The sequence below is a fragment of the Apis cerana genome, linkage group LG1 (genome assembly GCF_029169275.1).
Source record: "Apis cerana isolate GH-2021 linkage group LG1, AcerK_1.0, whole genome shotgun sequence".
NCBI lineage: Eukaryota > Metazoa > Arthropoda > Insecta > Hymenoptera > Apidae > Apis > Apis cerana.
The window spans coordinates 24,567,960-24,583,276 of record NC_083852.1 but is presented as its reverse complement, the minus strand read 5'-3'; the positions used below and the strand labels follow the sequence as shown (position 1 = coordinate 24,583,276).

The 15,317-nt window shown below is 20.7% G+C and overlaps 4 protein-coding genes across 4 annotated transcripts; 3 read left to right on the top strand and 1 right to left on the bottom strand.

The window, feature by feature from the left end:
- Positions 1-136: 136 nt before the first annotated feature.
- Positions 137-5,519, top strand: LOC108002140 (uncharacterized). Its single transcript, XM_062086130.1, has 4 exons — positions 137-408; positions 1,483-1,631; positions 3,516-3,729; positions 5,248-5,519. Exons 1-4 carry the CDS (start codon positions 246-248, stop codon positions 5,439-5,441), a joined length of 720 nt encoding a protein of 239 aa, XP_061942114.1. The 5' UTR covers positions 137-245; the 3' UTR covers positions 5,442-5,519.
- Positions 5,520-5,750: 231 nt separating this feature from the next.
- On the bottom strand, positions 5,751-8,524 carry LOC108002139 (cyclin-dependent kinase 10). Its single transcript, XM_017063632.3, has 6 exons — positions 7,989-8,524; positions 7,288-7,442; positions 6,609-7,209; positions 6,234-6,530; positions 6,003-6,136; positions 5,751-5,935 (listed from the first exon to the last, which is right to left on the bottom strand). Exons 1-6 carry the CDS (start codon positions 7,996-7,998, stop codon positions 5,900-5,902), a joined length of 1,233 nt encoding a protein of 410 aa, XP_016919121.1. The 5' UTR covers positions 7,999-8,524; the 3' UTR covers positions 5,751-5,899.
- A 55-nt stretch (positions 8,525-8,579) lies between these two features.
- On the top strand, positions 8,580-11,846 carry LOC108001981 (BTB/POZ domain-containing protein 9). The gene is made up of 10 exons (XM_062087005.1): positions 8,580-9,406; positions 9,487-9,639; positions 9,725-9,914; positions 10,014-10,269; positions 10,330-10,462; positions 10,547-10,684; positions 10,754-10,884; positions 11,003-11,131; positions 11,214-11,403; positions 11,480-11,846. The coding sequence occupies exons 1-10, from the start codon at positions 9,077-9,079 to the stop codon at positions 11,681-11,683; spliced, it is 1,854 nt and encodes a 617-aa protein (XP_061942989.1). The 5' UTR covers positions 8,580-9,076; the 3' UTR covers positions 11,684-11,846.
- Positions 11,847-12,370: 524 nt separating this feature from the next.
- Positions 12,371-15,278, top strand: LOC108002001 (ankyrin repeat domain-containing protein 13C). Its single transcript, XM_017063346.3, has 9 exons — positions 12,371-13,134; positions 13,234-13,275; positions 13,339-13,443; positions 13,519-13,650; positions 13,736-13,947; positions 14,041-14,172; positions 14,272-14,433; positions 14,488-14,888; positions 15,018-15,278. Exons 1-9 carry the CDS (start codon positions 13,011-13,013, stop codon positions 15,031-15,033), a joined length of 1,326 nt encoding a protein of 441 aa, XP_016918835.1. The 5' UTR covers positions 12,371-13,010; the 3' UTR covers positions 15,034-15,278.
- The last annotated feature ends 39 nt before the right edge of the window (positions 15,279-15,317 follow it).

Below are 15,317 nucleotides of genomic sequence, written 5' to 3'. Positions count from 1 at the left end.
TACTACATAATCGACATTTAATTGCTATATAATTGCTATCTAATATCTTGAAAGTTATTTTCCATAAACGATTTAAAATTTGAAATTTACAGAATCATTGTTTATTTTATTATTACCTTCAAACCATATAAGGACAACTTTTGACATTTAAAATAATCAGTATTACTTACATTGCCGTTTAGTATACAAAAGAGTTAGAACGTAGAATCAAATTGTTTCTTTCTTCTTCAATATTTAAATCAAAAATGAAAATAAAAATTCTTCTTTTTTTCACTATTCTCGCACTAATAAACGTTAAAGCGCAAAATGATATTTCAAAATTTTTAATGGATAGACCATATGTACAAAAACAACTTCATTGTATTTTGGATCGGGGACATTGTGATGTAATTGGAAAGAAAATTAAAGGTAAGATTTAAAATATAAATTATTTTTTAAATTTTTAGTTCTTTTTTTATCTATATGTAGGTTTTTTTTTCTTTCGTTTCTTTTTAACTTAAATGTAAAATATATTCAAAATACGTATTTGTCATAAAAAAATGATATTTATAAAATTTAATGAAAACAACTGATTTAAATCATTCTGCTTATATCATGACAAATTTTATTTAATATTTTTAATTTTTTAAATTTTTAAATAAATTCAAGTTAAAAATTATTATATATTATATATATAATAATATATCATTTGATATATTTTATTCAATTAATAATTATTTATTATATATATATTAAATAAATAAGTATTATATACAAATTAAATAAATAATATATATTTATTTATTCAAGTTAATTATAATTATAATTATAATTATAATATAATTAAATAAATATAAAAATGATTACTCCGTCTTTATTTTATTTGTTTCAATATTGTATACATTCATCAAATCAAATAAATCTAATATAATATTTGTTAAATATTATGTTTATAATAAATTCTCAATATTAGAGTAAAAAAAAATAAAATGTTTTTCCTATATTTTATCTTTATATAAATACGATCACTAGTTTTGAATAATAAATTTAAAAATAACAAAATAATATTATTAAAAAATAAATAAATGTTAATTTGTTAATAAAATAATCTATATTTCTTACACAATTTATTAATTAATTAAATAATTGTAATAATATAAATTATTAATCGATTAATAAGGAATGAAATAATATATATTGAATATTTTCCTAATAATAAATAATTTTATATTAAAAATCTATTAAACAAATAAAACAAATGAAATAAAAATAAAATTTTTCCGATTTTACTGAAATTAACTTTCAAACATTTTGTTTTATTGTTTCTCCAATAGCAATTACGCATTATTAATAAATAAATTTTATTATGATTTATCGACAATATTTGCCAAACAATGTATATATTAAGCAAAATCAACAATTTTTTTTCTTAACATGCAAATTTAGGTTGTAAACAGATTTAATAATTCGTTCATATTATAAATACTGTTATGATTCTTGCAGAATTGTTGCCAGAAGTATTGAACAATCATTGCAATCGATGCACGTCACGACAAGTTGGAATTGCAAATACATTAATACCTTTTATGCAACAAAATTATCCCTATGAGTGGCAGTTGATTCTACGACGTTATAAAATAATGAAATATTATTAATATCAAAGATATTAGTATGAAAATTAAAAAACTCAAGATAATAACAATTGACGACAACTCATTGATAATATCATAAGATGTTCTTAAATTTTGAAATGACGTTAAATAAATTTTTCATAATATTAATAATTTTAATATTAAAAATTTTAAATATCGTTAATATTTATAATATTACTTGTAACTTTGTTTGTAAGAATTATCGAATATCACATATGGATAAAATATAAAATAAAATTATTATGACTATTAATATTGTGTAATATTTTTAATTTTTAATATTTTTAACTTTATATTTTAATATTGTTCAATTATTGTTATATTGTACAAATATTCTTTATGTATACTAAATGATGGTAGTGAAATATAATTATCTATTCAATTTAATAAATATAATGCATATTAAACATATAATTGCGTAAATAATAAAGTTAAAGAATAAAATAGAAAGTTTATAGATACATATAGATTCAAACGATAAAGCAAGTTAAAATCATAATACAGTTTGCATTTTAATTCGTGATGATTTTAATACTGAAACAAATATAAATACAATATAAACAGAATATTTATAAACTATGGATCAAACAATAGAAGATTTTATAAAATAAAAATATAAAAAATATATATAATAAAATTATATATAATAAATAATAAAATATAAATAATAAATATTTTAAATTAACATATTTTAAATTAATTTTAAAGTTTAATAATAAAAATTTTCTATTTAAACGAATAAATTACTTTTATTTCTCAAAAAATTTATTTCTTCAAATTTTTAAAATATAAAATATAAAATTAATTTCTTTTTTAGAATTAAATAATTTTATTATTAATATATAGTATTTGTTATTTGATAATAACTGTATAAATATTTGATATTTTTAAAAATTATTGTATTAAAATTTATTTACTTTTTATTTCTTTTCGGATATATATTAATATACATTCGAAATATATAGTTACAAAATTATTAAATATTATAATATGATAATAATATTATAATATTATTATTGATAATAATCCTTGATAAGATATGTAACATAAATGTATAACAGTTATCTTTCATACACGGTAAAGAATAATCTTTTTATTATTCTTGATAGCATGTTGTATAACATGCTGTCAAATATTTCTATCATATTACATATATTTTATATTTCACTTCATCCTTTATATAAGAAGCATTTTAGACAATTTGAGACAAATTATCGATAATTATTAAAGTAAAAAATATTTTTTTACAAAAAAAATTAATAAAATTAATAAATTTAGATAATAAATTTAGATAATAGATAAAATAAATTATAAATTTAATTTATTAAGTTATAATTTATATTTACAAATTTGAAATATTTATAAATTTATTTTAATTTGTACTTCTCAAATAATATATTTAATTTTTCAAAAAAAAAAAATTTTTTTTATCAATTAAAATTTTTCAATGAGAATCAATCAATTAAGAAAGATCTATAATCACTTATATAAAAATATTTAATAAAATAAATAATGAAATTTATGATAATTAAAATAACAAAAAATATTAATAAAATCTCTTCATTTATTTTAAATTATTTTTAATATTTCATTTTTTATTATATTTTAATATAGTGATATTCATATTTAATGACTGCTGTTCAATTGTATATATGTTTCATAAAAATGCATGTAAAATATTCAACTAACGCGTTTATCCACTCCCTCCAATGTCCTCTGTATTCGACTATATAATTCGTGAGCTTGTTTCAAGAGTTACAAAGAACGTTTTACTTTCCATTGCAGAGGGTAGCTTTGAAATAAGATTTCATTTTATACTACACTACGGTAATTTTTATAAATTTCAACTTTTTTGGTACGTTATAAACGTTTATTTCTTAAAATTATAATAAAGGAACGAGTTTCAATTACAATATGAAGATTTATCTTTTACTATTTGTCTTGGTCACAATTACTTGTGTAATAGCGGAAGATTATACGACCAAATATGATGATATGGACATTGACAGAATTCTGCAGAATGGTCGTATCCTCACTAATTATATTAAATGTATGTTGGACGAAGGACCATGTACTAACGAAGGTAGAGAATTAAAAAGTGAGTATCAATATAATTTTTATAAAATTGTTAACTAAATATTTGAACAAAATTTTTCATTTCTCATCTTTTCAATAATTTTTATTTTTCATTTTTGTAATAATAATATTATACTTTGATTTTAATTATTTCATGCAATATAACTTTATTAAGATATTTCAATTTGAATTTTGTTTAAATTTAATGTTTAAAATACGAAAATTACACATATAAATTATAATATAATAATATTCAATAAATATAATAATATTCCATTTTTCATTTAAAAAATAAAAATAAAAATAAAAAAAATAATATAAAAATATTATTATTTACATTAAAACATGATTTTATTGAAATAAAATAAATTATTTGTACTGTTCATATATAATATATAAAATAAAATAAGTAAAATAAAAGATATAAATTTATTTTAATAGTATTTTTCAAATATATATATATATCTTTTACGAATCTTATCAAAAAGTACATGATATTAATTTATATATATATTATGTATCATTGTAAATATATCGAAAAAACAAATGAAGAAATATATCAATTTCAAATATTTTTTTTTCATTTATAATTATTTTTAATATTTTAATCTTTTAAATATTTAAAAAATAGATAAAATAAGTAAATTCAAATATTTTTTTTTTATTTATAATTATTTTTAATATTTTAATGTTTTAAATATTTAAAAAATAGATAAAATAAGTAAATTATACGAAAGAAAAAAATATTTATCTTATAAAAATTGATTTAAAATATTTTGGAGATATTTTTGTTTTTAAAGATATTTTTTTTCATAACTCATTATTTTAAAATATAATATTATTAAATATTATAAAATAAAATAGAAAAAGAAATAAAATATTAAAATTGTATTTATATATAATAAATTTTCTTATTAAATTAGCGATGTAATTTTTAAGTACGTTAAAAATTACGCTGATTTCTTTCATAAATTTCTACGTACATTTGCTGCAATGATTACGACAGAGTTTCACTCTCCCTGTTTGTATTACATAAGTTGCTTTAAACTTTCTCGTTTGTATTACCTCGAACTCTCTTAAGTAACGTCTAATGTATTATATATATATGTATACATAGATTTAAAGAAATATATCATATTAAGAAAAACGAAACACAAAGGAAAATAATTTAAATATTCTAATCAATTTTTTAAAAATATTGCATTATAGCAATTATATTAATTTTAAAAAACATAATTTATTTTATATTATTTTATATTATATTATTTAATTTAATCAAATAAAAATTAAATTAAAAACTAAAAATAAAATTGTTTAAATATTTATAAGAAAATTTTGAAAAAAATTGAAATATATCTAATAATAAATTTATATATAATATTATATGTATTATATATATTATATTTAATCATATATAATTTAATTATTTAAAATTGCAGTTATATTATTTTATAGTAAAAATCTCTTAATAAATAATTATAGATTTTTACAATATAATTTTTTAAAAATTAATTAAGTTGTGTATTGTGTATTGTTTTAGAAATATTACCTGATGCTCTATCTACAGGTTGCAATAAGTGCAATGAAAAACAGAAACATACAGCAAATAAAGTAGTAAATTATTTAAAAACTAAGAGACCAAAAGATTGGGAACGACTTTCCGCAAAATATGATTCTACTGGTGAATATAAAAAGCGTTATGAACATGTATTGCAATTTGCAAAAAATAATTAAACTTATAACATCTAAAGAATAAATTTATGAAGAAATTTATATAATGAAAATATAATAAAGCAATCTAATTTACGTATATAGATACTTAATAATAATTTTGTTATTTTAAATTGATAATTATAATTCGTTAAAAATTTTATCTTATTGCATTTATATGTTTGATTAAATAGTTTCGTTATATTGTATATACTAAATATATCTATATTGTATATATTAAATATATACTAAATATATCTACATGTTTATAAAATAAATATATATATATATCTTTTTACAAATACATGTTTTTTTAACTATATGTTTTAAATATTCGTTTATAAAATTCATTTATTTATTAATCTATTTGTGAATGAATTCATACATTGTGAATGAACGGTATACATCGCAATGAAATATTTATAAGTAAAAGACATTGAATTTTGGATTGCATTTAAATCATAAATAAAAAAATTTTTAATTCATTCAACTCGCCTTTTCTTGACAAGTGAACCAAGCTGAAAAACACATTAATTTCAGTTTGATATCATTTAAATAATATCATCAAAAATATAAAGAACTTACAAGATCTGAAATTGCAGGTAAATTATTAGTTTGATCTGTAACTGTTGTTTCTGGTTCTCTAGTTTCCTTTGGTGGAGCAGCTTTTTTCATATTTCTATGTTGTGGAAAAGTAGGCATCAATTTAGGATCACATGCTATAAAGCAAATTAAAATATAATAATATTAAAAATATTATATATATATATATATATATATATATTTATTATATATACATATATGTATTGTGCTTACGCAAAGGAGCTTCCTTAAAATAACTACTTTGTAAACATTCTTCTGCAGTTGCTCTTTTTTTTGGATCATACATGAATAAAAAATTTAATAATCTCAAACCAGCAGCACTTAACCATGGAAACCTTTGTTTTAAATTATTATATGGTTGTTGTTTTAATGTAAAGTTTTGTAATGCTGGAAGTGTATTAAATTCTGGCCAAATTGCTTCACTTGGTGTTCCTAATAAATCAACAATTAGTTCTAACTGTGCAATTTCTGATCTTCCAGGTAATAAAGGTCGATGTCCAAGTAATTCTCCTAATAAAACATAAAATGGAAATTAAATTATTGTATTATAATTTTTATATGTATATAAAAATAAAAAAATGTTTATACCTAGAATGCAACCTGCAGCCCACATATCAACAGAAGTTGTTTGAGTTTTTGCTTGTAATAACAATTCTGGTGCTCTATACCATAATGTTACTACTCTAGGTGTCATTGGTTTTAAAGGTAAACCAAACCACCTAGCTAATCCAAAATCAGCAATTTTTACACATCCTTTATCTGTCATTAGGAGATTTGAAACTTTCAAATCTCTGTGTACAATAAAATTATGATGCAAATAACGTAAACCTTTTAGTACTTGTAAAACAATACATTTGACTTGACTTTCTGAAAATGGAGCTTGCATATTATCTAACAAACTTGCTAAATCTTGTTCACAATATTCCATGGCAAGAAATATGCTTTCTAAACTTCTTCCTACTACTACTTCTCTTAAATGTACAATATTTTCATGACGACAAGATAAAAGAACAGATATTTCTCTTAAACCACTGACTGGAAGACCATCTTTCTCATGTTCCATTCGAACTTTTTTCAATGCTACAACTTTGTCATTTTTAGTGTCTCTTGCTCTATAAACAATTCCATAAGTACCTTCTCCTATACGATTTAATTTTTCAAATTCAGATACAAATCTGCATTTACCTAACTATAAAAAAAATAATACTTATCAAATTATAATAAAAATAATTAGAATCATATAAAAAATTATAAATTCAATTTTTACAATATCTTGTTCTGGTATTTCCATTGGTTTGCCAGTCAAAAATGATGTTAATACTCCTCTCCTAGTTATTGGTGCTGATGGATCAGGGCCTGATTCAGATGCAGTCTTTTTATCAGTATCATTATTTTCTACTGATTTTTTCTCTAATGTTTCGTCTGAAAGATTATTAAAATTTAATATTAATTATTTATTAATCATTTTGATTATTATTTGATATAATTATTTAAATTAGTTTTTATAAAAATCATTAATATTTTTGAAATTATTTTTATTAATTGTATTCTATTTAATATCATTATCATTTAAGAAATAAATTAAAAATTAAAAATATTTAAAGATTTCAAAAATTAATTACATCAATTACATAAAATTTTTAATTAAAAAAATGTTTTTACAAAATACACAAGTTCATTAATAAACATTTAAATTATGTATATTTCATTATTTTGTAATTTTTAAAAATCTTTTTCATAAATTTTAAATCTAAATATATAATATTTCGAAAAAAAACTAAAAATATTAGCAATAAATTTAAATTTAAGATTATCTATAAAATAAATTTTTAAAAATCGCTAAAAAAAATAGAATTATTTTATAAAATATAAAAATAATATATAATAAATGATGAAATATTTAAAATGTAATTACTTAACCTAACATAATAATATTTATATCATAATTATAATAAAAGAAAAGTATACCTTTTGTCATCGTGTAATTTTTTTAAAAAAATATTTTCGAAATTATATTTATTTTTCTTTTTTACATTCGTGTCTTAGAAAACGTAGATGAAAATACTATCGACTACCAATAATTACTTGGTCGAGTACAACAGTTTTCAATAATTTTCTATAATTCGTTTGCACCATTGGAAATATAATATGTAGATTCCATAACGATGATAATAAATATCATTGAAAAATGCGCTACCTTACGTTATTTTTAAAAACAAAATGAATGAAAAATTAATATTTATATTGTTATAAATATATATATATATATATATATACATGAATAAAAATAATGAAGATTAAATTTAATTTTTATTATTAATTAGAACATTAATAATTGTTTTGTATTTTTAATTTTATAATAAACTTGCATATCTTATTTCTTTAAAAAAATATTTTATATATAATAGAATAATTATAGAATATATTTATAAATTATTAATAAAATATTGATTTATAATATCGATGTTTTATTTTGTATTACTTACATACATATTATACTATATATTTTAATAATAATATATTTTCTAATTTTATATATGTATATATGTTTTATATATATTTGTCTAACTTTAGTATTTGAAAGTTTATGATATTTATATTATGATCGATGTATAGTGAAAAATAATACAACATTCATAACATAAAATAATGTATTTCTAAAGGAAATGTGGTTTTGTTTTTCCGTCATAGTGATTTCCTTAAGATTTTTTTTAACTTTATGTAAATTTGCTCATACTGAAAATTATTAAATTCGTAATTTGAATACGAAATTATAGTATATTTCAAGCATGTAAACGAAAAATTAGAAATTGATCATTAAAAGTTAACCTTATTTTTATTACCAACGGTTTTTTGTAAAATTGATATATTTTTGTTTTTTAATTAATATGAATGAATATATGACAACAGAAAAATCAAATGTATTGAAATATTATGTTATCAATGGTGCTTGATATTGATGGAGTATTTATCAGATAGAACAAATTTTTAGATAAAAAGACAATTTTCGTGAAAAGAAATTGCAATTTTATATGTAAAATATTAAAATCTAAAAAATGAGTTCTCATCATGAATTGAACATATCAATTGAACATCCAATTTCTGGTGATATAGATCATATTAAGACACTTTCTGAAGATATTGGTGCTCTTTATCTTTCAGATGATTATTCAGATGTGACTTTAATTGTTGGTGGACAAAGATTCAATAGTCACAAAATTATTTTAGCAGCACGTAGCCAATATTTCAGAGCTCTTCTATTTGGTGGTTTAAAAGAATCCACACAACATGAAATTGAATTAAAAGATGCTAATCTAACTGGATTTAAAGGTTTACTTGAATACATATATACAGGACGAATGTCTCTTACAGACCGACGTGAAGAGGTATTAATTCATAATTATTAATTTTTATTAATTTTATAATTTTTTTTAATTATTATTCACTCAATTATTATTGTTTTTAGATTGTATTGGATATTCTTGGATTAGCACATCTTTATGGATTTTCAGAATTAGAAACGTCTATATCAGATTATCTTAAAGAAATATTGAATATAAAAAATGTTTGTCTCATATTTGGTGCAGCACTTCTTTATCGATTAGAATTTCTTACTAAGGTATTAATATAATGTTTAATAAAAAACAAAAAACTTATTGATGATGATATTAGATAAAATTTATGCCTTTCTGTATCAAATCTAGGTTTGTCATGAATACATGGATGAACATGCATGTGAAGTAATTCAGCATGAGAGTTTTTTACAATTAAGTGCTGATGCTTTGAATGAATTAGTATCAAGAGATTCTTTTTATGCGCCAGAAATTGATATCTTTTTAGCTGTAAGGGCATGGGTAAATGCAAATCCTGATACTGATGGCAAAAATGTTTTAGGTGAATATAAAAATATTAAAAACAAAAATTTTATTAAAAATATATTTTAAAAATATCATTTATAATAATACTATTCAATTGATTAGACAAATTTTGTAGATAAGGTACGATTAAACTTAGTTTCAATCACGGATCTTTTAAATGTTGTTCGGCCAACTGGATTAATTTCTCCAGAAGCAATCTTAGATGCAATAGCTGCAAGAACACAAACACGTGATTCAGATCTTAATTATCGTGGTCGGTTACTTATCGATGTGAATGTTGCCCATCCTATGCATGGTGCTCAAGTTCTACAGGGTGAAATGCGAAGTTATCTTTTAGATGGAGATACAAATAATTATGATATGGAACGCGGGTAAATTATTAATTTATTTTTATTCAATTATTCACTTAAATAATGTTATTTTTTTACTAGATATACTAGACATACTATTACTGAATCACGAGAACATGGTATTTTAGTTAAATTAGGAACTCAGTGCATCATCAACCATATTAAAATGTTGCTTTGGGATAAAGATATGCGTTCATATTCTTACTATGTAGAAGTGAGTTAAAAGAAAAAATTAAATATAAATTAAAATATAATTTTTATATTTAATTTTTTATATCATAATTATTTTTTTCTATAGGTCTCTATGGATCAAAAAAATTGGGTTCGAGTTATTGATTATACAGAATATTTTTGCCGCAGTTGGCAATATTTATACTTTGAACCAAGAATAGTTCTTTATATTCGTATTGTTGGAACAAATAATACTGTAAACAAAGTAAAGTCGTTATTAAAATGTATTTAATTTTTTTTTTATATTTATATTTTATAACTTTTATTTTTAAAGGTTTTTCACCTTGTAAGTTTTGAAGCATATTATACAAATCATACAGAAAAACTTCATAATGGTTTTGTTATTCCAACACGAAATGTTGCTACCATGGATCAAAGTGCAACTGTTACAGAAGGTGTTTGTAGGTATGTATGTTTGTATAAATATATAAATTTATTATTATTATTAATTTATTATAAATATACAAATATAAAATAATATATAAAAATTAATAAAATTATAAAATTAATTTATAAATTTTAGATCTCGAAATGCACTATTAAATGGTGATACATCCAATTATGATTGGGATAGTGGATATACATGTCATCAAGTTGGATCTGGTTCTATTTTGGTACAACTTGGACAACCATATATTATAGATTCTATGCGGTATATATTATTTTTTTTTTTATATATAATAACTCAAAAAATATAAAATTTCTGGTATTTATATATATATATATAAATATAGATTATTACTGTGGGATTGCGATGATCGTTCATATTCTTATTACATAGAGGTATCTGGTAATTCTTGGAGTTGGGTTCTAGTTGCTGATAAAACTAGAGAAGCTTGTCGTTCATGGCAAACAATACATTTTGAACCTGCTCGTCCTGTTGTTTTTATACGTATTGTTGGGACACACAATACTGCAAATGAGGTAAAAACATTATATTTATTATATGTTTAATACATATAATAATAAAATAAATCAAAATTTGTTCATAATTAAACAGGTTTTTCACTGTGTTCATTTTGAATGTCCTGCTCAAATAAATGATAAAATTGTAAATAAATCTGTCGTAAACAAAGGAAAGCAATCAAAAAATCATGATTCTGTGCTTTGGTCATATGTATCACAACCTCCAGAAACGGCTACAGAAGCAGTGAATATTGATCATGAAGAAACAAATTCAACAGATGTTTTTTGGGACAATTAATTAATTGAGAATAAACCATTGTGTAAAATTTTGTTGATACTTTAAAGACTATAAAATTAAATTTTTGTTTGTTCATTTCTGTAAACTTTCTGTATTAAAATGTTTGTATAGTAGTAGTAATGATTGTATAAATAATTGTAAAATAAATTTTTAATTTAATGAAGTGCATTTTAATTCATTTTCATATAAAAAGAAAATAATAAACTATGTGATATTAACTATATATAAATTTATTTAAAACGTTTGATAATTACTAGTAGAAACTTATTGATTAAAAATAGACTTGAAATAATGTAGTAATATTTTAACAATTATTAATTTATAATAATATAATAATATATATATATATACATTTTTATAAAATGATATAATTTAAAATAAAAAATTGATGGATAAAAAAAAGATAAAATTTATATGACTTGTAATTTCAATATTTAAATTATATTTTATTTATTATATATAATATTTTATATATAATTGAATATATATGTTCAATTAGTATTAAAAATGTCCCTAGCAATTTTTGTTATATTGCTTGATAGTATAATTTATATGGTAATACATAAAATGTAATAAATTTAATGTAAAAAATATAGTTACTCTTGTAATGTTAAAGTTTTTAGCTTTGATTTATATGTAATAACTATAATATTTTCATAAACTATAATCTTATTTACAAATCATATACACATATATATTAGAATATATAGATGACACTAGTTCACAAGTAAATGTTTTAATGTAGTGGTATTAATACAATATATATTTATATATCTTAATATAAGTAATATTAAAATAAAATAAAATTTAATGAATTAATTTTGAGAACATATACTTTTTAATAGTGTATTATAAAAAAGATACTAAAAATAATGAGGTGACTAACCTACTTTGATTACAAGTACGACCACCTAGTACAAATACAAATAATATAGACAATTAAAAACAGCGGTAAAAAGTAACAACATCGGTAAAAACAACGATAATATTAAACATAATTTAGAAGTTTTTTATAAATATATGAATCTCTTCATCTTTATCTTTTGAAAAATATAAAAATATCGATGTTTGAATGTAAATTACAAAAATATTTAATGAAATATAAAAATCATTCATTGATTTTATTAAATATTAAACATACAATTTTAAATACTGAACTTTTGTTCATGAATAACTTCCATATAATGGAAGTTTTGATATGATTGTTCAATATAGTATGCTATATTTTGGAAATGGAATACAAGAAAATTATTATATTAAGAGGGATTCGATTAGATAAAGAAAAGAATTATTGCTATTTTGGCAATTATTTTCTTAACAAGGATAAATGGCCATGGCTGAAAATTCAGAAAGTGAAAAATATCCTTTACACAAATGTATATTTCAAGGCGATGTTAAAACTTTAAGTTCTTTAATTAGAACTTGTAATATCGCTGAAAAAGATAGACAAGGTTATTAATTATTATAGATTTATTAATTTTGTACAAAATATGCCAATAATTATTTATAATTAATTATAATTTATAAAATAATTTCATTTTTTTTAATAGGAAATACTCCTTTACATTTAGCTGTCATGTTAGGAAGAAAAGGTAAAAATTTAAAAATTTTAAATATATATATATATATATATAAAATTTTAAATAAAATTTCAGAATCAATCCAATTATTACTTGCACATAGTGCACCAGTAAAAGTAAAAAATTTAGCTGGGTGGAGTCCACTTGCAGAGGCAATCAGTTATGGAGATAGACAAACCAGTTAGTATAAATAATCTTTATTATTATAAAGAAATTATATATATTTATTAACCTTATTAATTATATAATTTATAGTATCATCGCTATTAAGAAAATTAAAACAACAAGCTAGAGAACAGATGGAAGAAAGAAGACCAAATTTAGTTGCAACATTACATGAAATGGGAGACTTCTATATGGAATTAAAATGGGATTTTCAAAGTTGGGGTACATAATATTATATTTGAATTTTGATTTTAATTATAATTGTAATCATAATTGTATCAACTTACAAATATGTTCAATTTTATAGTACCATTAGTTTCTCGTGTTCTTCCTTCTGATGTTTGTAAGATACACAAAAGTGGAGCATCCATTAGAATGGATACTACTTTAGTAGATTTTAATGATATGAGATGGGAAAGAGGTGACATCTCATTTATTTTTAATGGTGACCAAAAGCCAAGCAAATCATTGGCAATACTTGATAATAAAACTAAACGTTATCAAAGAGTAGGATGTGAGGTTAAATTACTTTCTTATTAATCAGTATTTATAATTAAATATCTCTTATCATCAATTATGACAATAAATTTGTTAATTAATTAACTTTTTTAGGAAACGGAATTAGAAATAGAAGATGAAGTTGATATTCTTATGTCAACTGATATTATGGCAGCACAAATGTCAACAAAAGGTATTACACTTTCAAGAGCTCAAACAGGCTGGATATTTCGTGAAGATAAAAGGGTAAGGCCAGCTTTGTTGGTTTTGCCTATGATTCTTCTCCTCCTTCTCCTGCTCTTTTCTTAAAATTTTTTTGAGATATATCTCAAATATTTAATAAAGGAGATGGTAGGGCCTTTCCACGCGGACTTTTACCAAATCAATGGATTGGTTTTGGAAAGTAGAAAACGAAGAGAACATTTAAGCGAAGAAGATCTACAAAAAAATAAGGCTATTATGGAGTCACTAATCAAAGGAAGTTCACAAGGATTTGCCAATGGAAAGGTAAAAAAAATAATAGTATCTTTTTATTTTATTAGTTAATTTATTAATTTTTAGTCTCAAGTTAGAAGAGCTTCTTTAAATCCACCACCAGACTCAAATATTACTTGGGAAGAATATATTATGGCTCCACCCGGTCAATGTCCACTTCTTGGAAGAAATCTTGTTTATAAAGAAAGCAGTAAATCGTTTAAAGCAACAGTTGCCATGAGTCCAGATTTTCCACTAACTGTTGATATGTTACTCAATGTTTTGGAAGTAATAGCACCTTTCAAACATTTTAGCAAATTACGAGAATTTGTTCTAATGAAATTACCACCTGGTTTTCCTGTCAAAATTGATATTCCTATTTTACCTACGGTAACAGCGAAAATTACTTTTCAAGAATTTGCCTTTAGAAACGATATAGATCCCAAATTATTTCAAATACCACCAGATTATCTTGAAGATCCTACAAGGTAATTTAAAAATTTTTTTTAAAAATCGTTAAAGTTTTCTCTTACAATTTATATGATTAAATAGATTGTTCAATTATGAACAATTATGTTTTTTTTAAATATTTATTAGTAAATTCTAATTTTTTTTAGATTTCCAGACTTATGACAGATTTATGACATATCTTCCATGTGCTGAAGAAAAATAATAATTCAAGTTAATTATCACAATAAAAAGAAAATTTTTTTGGAAAAAACTATTTAAATAGAATTATTTGATTTTTAAATTTTTTTAAACATATTGCTGCCAAGAAGGCCTCCCAAAAAGTACTCTTTAAAAAAAGATTGTTCTTTTGAATACATGTATTCTTGTTGATAAAACTACATAATAAATTTAAGAAATCATATACTCTATTTACAAATACTATTTGTATGCTAAATCTCTTAAAGAAA

Excerpts from the sequence above, each read along its gene's own strand:
- LOC108002140 (XM_062086130.1), top strand. The coding sequence starts at position 246 with ATGAAAATAAAAATTCTTCTTTTTTTCACTATTCTCGCACTAATAAAC. Across the intron at positions 1,632-3,515 it reads ATAAAATAATGAAATATTAT|TATAATAAAGGAACGAGTTT; the intron begins TAATATCAAAGA and ends ATTTCTTAAAAT. Across the intron at positions 3,730-5,247 it reads CGAAGGTAGAGAATTAAAAA|AAATATTACCTGATGCTCTA; the intron begins GTGAGTATCAAT and ends GTATTGTTTTAG.
- LOC108002139 (XM_017063632.3), bottom strand. Across the intron at positions 7,210-7,287 it reads AAATACCAGAACAAGATATT|TTAGGTAAATGCAGATTTGT; the intron begins GTAAAAATTGAA and ends TTTTTTTTATAG. Across the intron at positions 5,936-6,002 it reads TACCTGCAATTTCAGATCTT|CTTGGTTCACTTGTCAAGAA; the intron begins GTAAGTTCTTTA and ends TGTGTTTTTCAG.
- LOC108001981 (XM_062087005.1), top strand. The coding sequence starts at position 9,077 with ATGAGTTCTCATCATGAATTGAACATATCAATTGAACATCCAATTTCT. Across the intron at positions 10,270-10,329 it reads AATTATGATATGGAACGCGG|ATATACTAGACATACTATTA; the intron begins GTAAATTATTAA and ends TTTTTTTACTAG. Across the intron at positions 11,132-11,213 it reads TATATTATAGATTCTATGCG|ATTATTACTGTGGGATTGCG; the intron begins GTATATATTATT and ends ATATAAATATAG.
- LOC108002001 (XM_017063346.3), top strand. The coding sequence starts at position 13,011 with ATGGCCATGGCTGAAAATTCAGAAAGTGAAAAATATCCTTTACACAAA. Across the intron at positions 13,135-13,233 it reads CGCTGAAAAAGATAGACAAG|GAAATACTCCTTTACATTTA; the intron begins GTTATTAATTAT and ends TTTTTTTAATAG. Across the intron at positions 14,434-14,487 it reads AAGGATTTGCCAATGGAAAG|TCTCAAGTTAGAAGAGCTTC; the intron begins GTAAAAAAAATA and ends ATTAATTTTTAG.